The sequence below is a fragment of the Sminthopsis crassicaudata genome, chromosome 3 (genome assembly GCF_048593235.1).
Source record: "Sminthopsis crassicaudata isolate SCR6 chromosome 3, ASM4859323v1, whole genome shotgun sequence".
NCBI classification, from domain to species: domain Eukaryota; kingdom Metazoa; phylum Chordata; class Mammalia; order Dasyuromorphia; family Dasyuridae; genus Sminthopsis; species Sminthopsis crassicaudata.
The window spans coordinates 508,043,808-508,056,190 of record NC_133619.1 but is presented as its reverse complement, the minus strand read 5'-3'; the positions used below and the strand labels follow the sequence as shown (position 1 = coordinate 508,056,190).

Sequence of the window (12,383 nt, the reverse complement as noted above, 5' to 3'; positions counted from 1 at the left end):
AGACTGGGGGTCAAGAACACAGAGGCTAAAGTCCAATCTCAGATACTTATTGCTACTATTCATAGCTAGAATTTTTGCAGAATCTGCTACGTGATACTGTGCTAAGCATATTTTGATTATTATCTCATTGGATCCTCACAACAAGCCTGAGAGGTAGATGCTATTATCCCCATTTTACAGACTAGGAGACCGAGAATGAGAAAGGCTAAGTGATTTGTTCAATGTCACATAGTTACTCAATGTCTGAGATCACATTTGAACTCAGGTCCAAGCTTGTGTGACTCTGAACAAATCCTTTAAACTCTCTGGGTCTCAATTTTCTTATCTGTAAAATGAAGTGGTTGGACTCAATGACCTTTGAGGTCCCTTTCTAGCTCTATATCAACCTACGATAATGACATTTTAATAATAATGTTCTACATCTGAGATCAGAAGCGCTTTTTCTCTGGATTTCGCCAATGACACAAATGAAATTTTTTTACAAGTGGCAAGGGGGATGTCTCCAAAGCCAAACCCCTTCATAATTAGATGTACTCATTCTTGTTTCCCTTTATGCTCCCTGTCTGCATCTGTGTGAAAGTGCCTTTAATTTGGAAGCCATTAGAAAGGCAGAGTAACTTGAGGTCAGCTGGATTAGGCTCTAATGGATGCTTCAGTCTTTGTTCAGATGAGAACAGAACATGACAATGCCATGAGAGATACTGTTCAGAGGTGTCAGGCTGAGGGTTTACAGGACTCAGACTAGTCTGGGCCATTCATGAGTTAGGTTGAGAGAGAGAGGAGGAGGAGGAAGGAAGAGAAGGGAAGGGAGAGAGGGATAGAGGAAGAGAGAAAGAGAGAGAGAGGGAGGAAAGGAAGGAGGGAGGGAGGGAGGGAGAGAAACAAAGAGAGACAGAGACACACAGAGAGAAACAGAAGAAGAGAGAAAGAGAAGGAGGGAGAGAGAGAAGAAAGGAGAAAGAGGGAGAGAGAGACATATAAAGACAGAAACAGAGAGACACAGAGAGATATACAGAGAGAGAGAAAAGGAGGGAGAGAGAGAGGAGGGAAAGAGAGAGAGAGAGAGAGAGAGAGAGAGAGAGAGAGAGAGAGAGAGAGAGAGAGAGAGAGAGAGAGAGAGAGAGAGAGAGAGAGAGAGAATAGTTTTAATGTAAGCCATAAGATAAGTTTCCAAAAAACTGATTTTAGCCTCTGTGACTATGGAAATTGAATCCCAGCCTGAGTGACCACAGGAAAATCCTTTCCTTTTGAGCCTTAGTTTCCCCTTCTGTAATACAAGTGGGGCCTGGATGATGCTAAAGGCTCCTCCCTTACAGATCTAAGTCTTGTGAAATTAACTTTTTTAGCAGAAGAAATGGGTTTCCTGGTGGAGAGCCGGCCATCCCCATTTCTTTCTTCCCCAGAGTCCCAAGACCCTCCTGGGCCCTGACTCACCCTGGAGCAGTGTATAGAAGGCACCGGAGGCTGACAGATTGGTGGTTATCGTCACATCGTCCTTGCTGGATGTCTCCACCTGGACGTGCACTGAGCTGTCCGTGTCACTGCGGAAGCTGCTCACCTGGCCAGTGGGGAACGTCACATTTGTCAGGCGGCCGAAGCTGTCATACCTGCAGACCAGAAGAGTGGGCTGAACCAAAATGGGGCAAACAGGCAAAAAGCAGGTGTTCCAAGGCAGCATGGGTGAGGAGAAGAACAGGATTTGAAATTGGGAGATTTGGATTTCAATCCCAGCTTTGTAGCTTGCTAGCTATAAGACCAGGGGCAGGCCCAATCCTCTCCGTGGGCCTAAATTTTTTCATCTGTAAAATGGGTGTAATATTACTTGTACTCTCTGCCTCACAGGATGGTTATGAGGAGAGTGATTTGTACATTTTAAATTCTAGAGAAAGTAACTTTTCATATACTGCTGGTTGGGGAACACAAGTTAATAAAACACACAGGCCACATGTCTCAGTGTGACTTCTATATGAATAAATGAAGATGAATCTAATAAGAGCTTGTGTATGTGCTAATAACAATCAGAGCTGCCCAAGCTGGAATGAGGTAGTGAGACACAACCTTCCATTTCAATGAAAGAAGACGATGGATCACTTGCTGGGATGGAGTAGATGGAAGTCATGTATTTTTTGGTCAGGGTTGTACTATATTATTCTGGAAATCCCTTCTGACTCTTATTACCCCCATTTTACAATAGAGAAAACTGTGACAGACAGGGTTAGTGACTTGCCTAGGAGAACACGTTAATAAGCATCTGAGGTTGGATTTGAATTCAGATCTTCCTGAATTCTATCCTCCATCCATTGTGCTTCATAGCTGTAGTTCTTTGTGAAGGGGACATTTTACATATTTATATGTAAAAGTATCCTCTAGGATGTTGATTCTGCCCAGATCTGAGCCCTACTCTCAGTTATGTCACAGACTCCCTCTGAGAACTGAAGGCCAGTTGTTTAATGCTTCCGAGGCGATGACCACTGGCTGGTCTCTTCAGTTTGATTTGCATGAGATTCTAAAGGGATGGAGAAGGAGTTTCTGAGTATGTGTAAGCTGTAGCTGTACACTGGAGTTCCTAGTCTTGCTATCTGGGAATTGCAGGGAAAAGTGTCGTCCTCAAATATGAGTGTAGGACTGATGAAAACAATTTGTTGGGCCTAGGAAATTTTGACAATCCAATGGAGTCATTGAAGTGCAAGTGACCCGAACGCCCTTTGGTCTAATCTTTACCTGATGCATGAATACATTCAGTGCTATTCCTGAGAAGTGTTAACTTCAGAAGTAGCACATTCCATTGTTGGACAGCTTTAATTGGTCAATTATATTAAACATTTAATATGATCGTACTATGAGCAAAGTTTCCTGTGATGGTGATGCCCCCCAAAATGCTGGCCTTTGCCTTAAGGAACTTACAATTCACTGGGAAAATGAGGAGTACAACAGTAGTTAAGAAATTTTTCTTAGATCCAACTTAAATCTAACTCTACAACTTTGACCTATTGATTCTGGCTCTTTTCTAAAGCATCAAATAGAGCAAGTCCAATCTCTCTTGCATATGACAATTCTTCAAACACTTGACAGTAATAGTAATCCTGACTGTGTTACAATCTATGTGACCTCATGCAAGTAACTCTTAGAATAAGGCAGATTATCTTAAAGCTTTTTTCCACTATCAATCCTATGTATGATTTCCCAGATGAAAACTTTTACTTACCTTCCAGGGATATCATATAATTATGAAAGTATTAAGAGTAAAATTACAGTTTTCTTTGGAATCAGGAGATTGTAGTGTGAGAGTGATTGAAATTTTTTTTTAATGAATCGTTAGTTTAAAAAAAATTGGATAAAGTCCACTGTGTTCAGAGATAGTATCAGTGTTGAAGCCAGTACCAAGTCTGCTATTTGAAACCTTTTTATTCCAAGCCAAGAAAGACAGAATATTTATATAGAGTTTTGACTGTAAGAGGAGTATGAACTAATCCCCAGACTTTTCAATCTTATGGACACTCACATCTTACAAATTAGCTACAAAACTCTGGGCAAATCACTTCATTTCCTTGAGTTTTGATTTTCCTTATCTATAAAAAAGGGAGAATAATACAGGGCTGTTGGTTTTGTAAATTGTAAAGGGCTACACAGAAGTGTCAGACAGGGAAATCATAAGGCTTGAATTCAGATCTGCCTCAGATGATTAGCTATGTAACTATAGGCAATCACTAAACCTCTATTTGTTTCATCTTCCTTTGTATAATAGGGTTAATAACAACATCTTTGCAGAGTTGTCATGAGGATCAAATGAGATAATATTTATAAAGTGCTTAGTGCAGTGCCTAGTAAAGAGGAGAAATTTAATAAAGCTTATTCCTTTCTCTTTCTCCTCCTCTTTTTTCCTTCTACCTTTCTTCCTCCCTCTTTTCCTCTTTTCTTCATTTCCTTTTTTCCCTTTCTCCTCTTTCTCCCCCTTCCTTCTCCTTAGTTTCTCCTCTTTTTTCTCCTTCCTTCCCCCTCCTCCTTTCTCCTTTTCCTTCTTTCTCTTCCTCCTCCTCTCTCCTCTTTCTTCTCCTTCCTTCTCCTTTCTCCTCTTCTTTCCCTTTCTCCTTCCTTTTCCTTCTCTCCCTTTCTGCTCACACTTATTTCTTTTTTTTTCTCCTTTTCCTTCCCTATTTCTTTCTTCGTGTTCCTCCTCTTCCTTGTCATAATGACTATAATTCTTGCAGACACATGACCATATTAGGACCTGATAAAAAAAAGTCAGAAAACTCAATTTCTGAGAAATGCACCATCTTCCTGCTTCTCAATGTGCTTGTTAGCGCCGAAGGAGACCAGAGTTGGTGACAGGAGGGTTGAATATTTTGGCATCTCCAGTGAAGCAAACACAGTGTAACCTTAGCCCGGAGCTCATGAGAGAGAATCAGCCAAGCTAGAAAGATGCTAACACAGCCAGAGGGGTCCATTCTGCCTTCTCCTTCTCAGGAAGGATTGCGCTGGGAAGCATTCAGAGGTCTCTGGGTGGTACAAATGATACCCTCCTTTTTGTTCCCTTGCTTCCATCCTTCCCTGGATCATAAAACTTTTTTTATTAGAAGAGATTTCAGATGTTGGAGACACCCCCTCTTTTAATGCAAAATGTCTCTTCTAAAGGAAAAGTTTGATGATCTTTTTTCTCTTTTTTTTCTCTTATGTTTTTTCTCTTTTGTTCTGAATTTTCTTTCCCAACATATCTCATGTGGAAATATGTAACAAATGAATATACATGTACAACAGAATTATGTATATGTATTTTATATATAACAAAAAAATTTAAAAATAAATTAAAAATTGACCTGATTTTCTGTCCAACTTTTTCACGACTGGTCTTGGACCATGTTTTGCATCCCACCCATTCTTGGTTCTTCCCTGGCTGTGTCTTGCTTCCCATTTCTTTCTCAGGGAATCATAAAACCAACTTGTTTTTGGAAAGAACATGACAATCAATTCCCTTATGGCTCCCTTCCCCATTTTTACTCCTTCCCATCCCCAAACTCCCTTCTTTAGCCACCACTTCCCAGTATGTGTCACCTCTTCCTATTAGAATGCCAATTCCTTCAGGGCAATTATTATTTTATTTCAATCAATTAATAAACATTTATTAAGTACCAGGCACTGTGCTAAATGCTGAAAATACAAAAAGAGGCAAAATATAATCTCTGCCCTCAATGACTTATAATCTATTGGGAGAGGCAACATGCAAACAAATATACACAAAGCCGGCTACATACAAGAGAAATAGGAAATAATTAACAGAAAGGAAACACTGGAATTTATTCCTAGTGCCCAACCATAGTGCCTCACACATGGTAGTCACTTAATAAATTTATTCATTTCTTCAAATATTTATTAACTATATGATCATGGACAAGTCATTTAACCTTTATAAGTTTCTGTTTATCCACCTGCAGTATGGGGATGATAATATTTAGATTAAGTATTTCATGCACATTTGTTGTGTGGAAAGTACTTTTTAAAACTTAAAGGGCTATTACAATCCACAGAGCTATGTTTAAGTTAAAAGCATTGAATATAGTTCCACTTGGGTGTCCCACTAGCCCTTGAGCATGCATATGTTCAAAACAAACTCATTATCTTCACAAAAAGTCTTGAAACACATTTGTTCCTCAATCAATGTTTGTTGAATTTAATTTAATGGAGGAGAATGCGCAACTTAGGGATTTTTTATCTCTGTCTTTGAAAACAATTAAAATCTAATTAGACTACCTTTTTCTCCATTGCCTAGACCAGAAGTTCTTACCCTTCTTTGTATCATGGGCCCTGTGGCAGATTGGGCAAGCTGATGTACTCCCTTCTCAGTACCATATTTTAAAATATTTAAAAGGAATGCTGAATTTCAATTAGAAGTCAAAAATTTTTTTGCTTCATACAAGTTCAGAGACCTTTTGAAATATATCCATAGGCCTAATCTCAGTTTAAGATGATGAATTATCTAATAGTCAATATTTTGGTACTTGAAAATAAAAATGTCATTTTTCTCATTCAAGTTCACAGATCCTCTGAAATCTTGGACCCTAGTTTAAGAACTCTTGGCCCCTAGGTTGGGTGGCAGATTAAGAATATTTTATTCATTTATTTATTTATTTTTGAGGCTGGGGTTAAGTGACTTGCCCAGGGTCACACAGCTAGAAAGTGTTAAGTATCTGAGACCAGATTTGAACTCTGGTCCTACTGAATTCAAGGCTGGTGCTCTATCCACTGCGCCACCTAGCTGCCCTAAGAACATTATATTTAAAGGCTGTAGATATAGGTTCAATCTCAGCTCTTTTATTTACTGCTTATGTGAACCAAGCAATAGGTGGCTTCCAACCAATGATTCTATGATCATTAGTAATTATCTTGTGGCTTTGCTAATATGCTACCAGTATTTTATTTGGGGGTGAGAGTATGATTCATCTTCCATAAATATTTCCCAAAGGTCACATGCAAGCAATCTAATGTTTTTCCTACCCTACTGTAGATGGGGATGTGAGATGGAAAAGTAAGTATGCTATTAACATTTTTATTATTATTTTTAATTAAGGGCAGATGAAGTGTAAAAATTAGGTCTGAATAACAGCCTTTAGCACTTACTTGCAAATGCAACAGGAGTTTTTTTTTTAAACCCACATGCCCATTATTTCTGTCAATTATTTTTGCTCAGGAAATATACTATTCCTTAGGTCCTTATTCCCCCACTCTTCCTTTCTGAATAATAACATAAGCATCTATTTCTAGAATTTTTTGAAGTTTACAAGGCACACCTCTGAAGTAGAATAAAACACAGAGCTCTCAACTCTAAGTTCCATTCATCTGAAGGATCATAGGACCTTTCTATCTGATATATAGTTGAAACCTTCAGTTTATGTTCTCTCCATTTCATCCCCCCCCCCAATTTCACTTCTCTGAGAGCAGGGATTGTTATTTTATTTTATTTTTTTTTTGTGTGTGTGTGTGTATCCTCAGTGCTATGCACACAGTAAGCACTTTGTTCACTCATTCATTCAATTATATCATGTTACTTTTCCTAATTATCTACTATACACACTGCACTGTCCTAGGTATGAGAAACAAAGACAAATGATGTGGCTGTTATCCTGTTTGATTCTCTCAACAATCCTACGAGATAAGTAGTAGAAGTATTGCTAGTCCCACTTTATAGATGCCAAAACTGTCTCAGAGAATTAGATCCCATCAGAGATGGAAGCAAGATCCCAGTACTGTATACTTTCTATCACACTATAGGCTTGGGGAATCACTTTCATGCTAAGAATTTCTGGTACCTCTGACTTTGTAGGTGACATTCTATTTTCCACTTCTGCATAGGCTGTGTTCTACATCGGAATGTTTTTCTTCTTCACCCCTATATCCAATAACAATATTTAATTCCCTGAAAATTTAGCAACCTCAAAAAACATTTTAAAGCTCCTACTATGTGCCAGGCACTTTGGCTACAAATAATGAAACAATCCCTACCCTCAAGGAGTTTATATTCTAATGAACCTCCCCATGAAAGGCTTTCCTGAGTTACTCTACTAGCATCCTTACCACAATGACTTTGAATTTACTTGGTATATATTGTGTATTGATTTACCTGTGTACAAGCCCCTCCCCTGCTCCTACCTCCCCCAACAAACTCCTTGGGGGCAGGGACAGTTTCATTTTTTAATTTCTGTATCTCTAGCACCAAGTACAGTGCCTGGTATTCTATAGCCATTTAACAAATGTTTTCTGAATTGGATTATTGAATATTAGAAACATATTTAAGATTGCCTCAGGGCTGAGGCAGCATCCATGGTACTGAGTGGATTTTAACAAGAAGAAAATGATGGAGACTTGATCTCTATTCTGTTTTCCCTTGCCTTTTCATTCCCATTTCTCTAGCTAATCCCTTTCTTCTTGACAAGGGTCTGGGATTATGGGACTTACAGAGCTATAGTTGAGACTTGGCAAAATAATAACTCACGTGTATTTAGTATTTAGAGTTTGCAAAGCACTTTCCCTTGCAGCAACCTTATTTCCCAATATTATGAGAAAGATCAAATGAAATAATAATAATAATAGCATTTATATGGTGTTTTAAAGTTTGCAAGTATTCATGTTATCTTATTTGACTGAATCATAAAGAATTTTTGAGACCAATCAGGCCAATCTTTTTCTCTCAATGGGGTTGAGGAGAGGATGAAGTCAGAAACAGTAGATTATTAAGGTACTGTCCAAGGTCCTTGCCATTGCTCTCTGTTTCAAACTGAGTATCTGTGGCTGATACATAATGAATCTGGATTGTCCTGTTTATAAAAGCTAAGGTTCTGGAAGGGGCCCAAATTTCAGTATTGGCCCACATGCACTATTTCCTGAGTATTTTTGCAGAGAAAGGGATTGGAGATATGTCAGAGGCTGTGACAAGTCCAGGAAGCCATTTAGGCTTTCCTTGAGCATGTGTCCTATATAAGATGATGGAAGAGATAGCTAGTGCTTGATGCTAACAAGTGCTGGTCATCTCCAAAAGAAGACTTGTTAATCTCAGTTTCAACATCTGAGATTAAGGCAATATTTGTTGCCAATAAGTGGCTATAGAGACCTTGATTTTCAGTGACCTTCATGACCATACAAAATTCTTAAGTACACCGTCTTTAGAATTCATCAAGTCTTAGCTTTTATTCAATGAAAAAAACCAGATCTACAGAAAGCCAAAATAGGATCATCCTCTTTCACACTCCTTACTCAGGTAGTGTGCCCAGTGATGGGGAACTTGCTTCTTTGCACAGAAATCAGTTTCACTGAACAGCTCTGGTGATGAAGTTCTCCCTTATCGGCCACTTATGTCAGCTGGATGGGACGATGGATAGAGTGCCGACTTTGGAGTCAGGAAGTTCAAATCTGGCCTCAGACACTTACTGGCTGTGTGACCCTGGGCAATTTATTTAACCCTGTTTGCCTGAGATGGAGAAGGAAATGGCAAACCACTCCAATATCTTTGCTAAGATAAGAAAACCCCAAATGGGGTCACAAAGAGTCAGACATGACTATATTAGTTCCACTGTCTGATATCTGTAAAAAGGAGAAAATAACAGTACCTACCTCTCAGAGTTGTTGTATTAAGATCAAATGAGATAATATTTGTAAAGTGCTTTGTAAACCTTAAAGTGCCATATAAATGCTAGCTATTATGATGACATACTCTACCTAAATCACAAATGATCCCTGGAGGGAAAAGCCATTAATGTCACCAGGACCTAACAATTTCCTGAATTACTACACCAGCATTCCAGCTAGCCCCCGTCTTTAATCCAGCCACTGGACATAATTCAACATCTATTTATTAATCATTGACTCTGCCCCGGGGGGAGAGAGTATGTGGGCAGAAATAGTGAGAGCAAGCTGGCTTTGGAGTCAGAGTTTGGGGGTCAAGTCTCACCACTGATATGTGTTATGCACTCAGACACACAGGATATGCTGGCTCTGTGTAATTCATTTTTTTTTCTACACTGGTAGAGAACATTCCTTCCTATCTGGAGCTCCTTGGAATTATGAAATGGCAATTCCTATTCCCCATCCTCCCATCCTCACCGTGCTCCAAAAGGGCAAGGCATTTATGCTGAGCCCTGGAAATACAAAGACAAAATACTCCAGTCTTGAGAGCTTTTGCCTTCTACTCCAGCTAAGAAGCAGTATAGTATGTACCCAGATAGATAGCATTTCCTGTCTATACCATTCTAATGAGAGCATTTACTATGTTATTTGGTAGCTTTCCTATCTCATATCTATTCTATACTGTAAAATCTCCGGGGCTCTGTTTTGTAACCTGTCTACATTCCTTCTAGTCTTACCTAACCCGCTGCAGAACACAAAATACTGTTAATGCTCAGTGAGGTTTGTTTGTTTGTTTGTTTGTTTTTGCTGACTTACTAAATGAATGAATGACAGGAAACTGATGTAGAGCCTGCTATTCACTGGGGCAAACTTATAAACAAAGTTATTCCTATGACTAACATGTCCAACTTTGCAAAGTTGTTTTATTCCCTGGCTATTTCTTGTTAGGACACATTCTCAGTTTCCTCTGCAGCTAAAATTTGAAACAGACGTTATCCAATGTTAGAGAAAATAGAAATAGAAAATAATAAAGAAAATTACAATGGATTTTTGACTGGTTTTGAGCACCAAAACCCTGTCTGACTCTCTATTGGTAGTCAGTCCCTTGACATTTATTAGGCCCCTATTTAAATCAGGCACTATGCTAAGTGAAAGGGATACAGAAAAAGGGAAAAAGACAGCTCCTGTTCTCAAGGAGCTTACAATGCAAATAATTATATTACAAAGCTGTAACCAAGATAAATTTTGAAGGCACTTGAATTAAGGGGTAACAGGTAGGGCTTCCTGTAGAAGGTGGATCTGAGCTGGGATTTGAAGGAAGCCAGGAGGGGAAGTTAAGAAGGGGAGCATTCCAGATATGGGGGACAGCCAGTGAAAATGATTAGGGGAATCACAGTTTAACTCAGCACTCCTATGAATGGGATATTCTTTTGTTCACAGTCCTGCGACAGGATCTGGGGGGAGGGTTTAGTCTCTCCAATTTACAAATAAGGAAACTGAGGTTTAGGGATGAAATAACTTATCTGGGGTTATACAAGTAACAGAATCAGGGTCTGAACACTGACCATGGCATGTTCTGCTCTACCTTTATTACTACTGTTGCTGCTCAGAAGTGTAGGACTTTTCTTCGATTTATGTTAGGGACTGATTCCACTAAAAATCTTTCAATCTTCCTGTTAGCAGCAGTTAGGGGAAGCCATAGTGCACATAGTGTCCCTAACTTCTATCAGTTCCTGGCAAAAAATGTTTCTAAGATGTAGATGGGCCACCATATGTTTATGACCAAGGAAGTTCTCTGGATCTCTGAAGGATTAAAATTAAGTATTGGGGAGCAACCAAATCAACTCAAGAGGGCAAAGGACCTCAAAGATCTGTTTGTGGGACTGGCGACACAGTGTAGAAAAGAGAAGATCTGAGAGTGCTTTTCAGGTTATCACATGGCAGGCTTGGAGTTGGTTCTGGAGGGCAGAACCAAGGACAGTGATCAGAAGCTGAGCTTGCTGTCAGGGAGAAGTCTCCAAACAGGATCGGTTGATTTCTTCAGGAGTGAATGAGATCTCTTCACTAGAGGTTTCCAAGACAAGCTGTCCAGGCTTGTCAGGTAGGTCATGGAAGGGAAATTTATTCAGTAAGGATTGTGGCTGGAGGGCCACTAAGGTCCCTTCCAACTCTGCAATTCTGTGATTCTGAGATTGAGCTTGAAGCTTGTTGTTTTAACAGCCCTTAATCTGGGAGCAGGCAGGACAAAGATTTAGTGAGACAGGAGTTGGGTTAGGGTTTAGTGAGCTGCTAAACAGTTATATGGAATCAGTGCGGCTGAGGAGATCAGCTGGAAAGGCAGAAACCTAATTGGATCAATGGCGTTTTGGCGTGACCTGCCCAAACTGCTGATCCATCAATCTCCCTTCCTTGGTCCACGAGTTTCTACAAACTGTACCTTCTGTCCCTAATGCTCTTTGGTGCAGGAGGTTTGGGTTGTTAAGTGCTGGTTTTATTACTTTAGACTTAGAGCTGGAAGAAACCTGGGAAAGATCATCTCATTTAAATCTCTTAATTCCACAGAGAAGGAAATGAGTCCCAGTATACAAAAGTGTTTGACCTAGATCACAGAGCCAGCAGCTAGAATGTCCTGAGGCACAGAGTGCTGGGCCTGGAGTCAGGAAGGTACGAGTTCAAATATGATAAGATCCTGGGCAAGTCAGTCAGCCTCAGTTTACATTGTTTGTTAAATTGAAGTGTAAAGGAGCAGAATCCAATTTCTAGCTGAAATAGGACTCCTCTTTACAATATCCCTTTGAGGATGCAACAGGCTTTGTGCACACACACACACACACAATGGTACTTCGGATTTTCTTTCTTTCTTTTTTTTTTTTTTCTGAGGCTGGGGTTAAGTGACTTGCCCAGGGTCACACAGCTAGGAAGTGTTAAGTGTCTGAGACCAGATTTGAACTCAGGTCCTCCTGAATTCAGGGCTGGTGCTCTATCCACTGCGCCACCTAGCTGCCCCTACTTCAGATTTTCTAGGCAAAGGTATATTCAAGTAATTTGTTAAGATACCTAAGAAGAGAGACGGTCTTGCCATGTCACTCCCCATCTCTAAAAGTTTCAGTGGCTTTCCAGTGCCTTCAGAATAACATACAAATACCTATGGCATTGAAAGCCATAACTTGATTCCAACATAATTTTCTAAATTGATTACACATTTCTTCCCCTCTTGTATTTCATATTTCAAATGGTTCTGGACATGACACTCCATCTCTTATCTCTGTCTT

General features: G+C 39.6%; 1 protein-coding gene across 12 annotated transcripts in view; it reads right to left on the bottom strand.

Annotated features, from left to right (window-relative positions):
* TENM4 (teneurin transmembrane protein 4) overlaps window positions 1-12,383 on the bottom strand; it is a 1,584,659-nt gene that overhangs the window by 30,960 nt on the left and 1,541,316 nt on the right. For all 12 annotated transcript variants that reach the window (XM_074303958.1, XM_074303961.1, XM_074303962.1 and 9 more), the window contains one exon: window positions 1,435-1,607. In XM_074303958.1, the coding sequence (XP_074160059.1) occupies window positions 1,435-1,607 (173 nt within the window). The remainder of the gene's footprint in view (window positions 1-1,434; window positions 1,608-12,383) is intronic.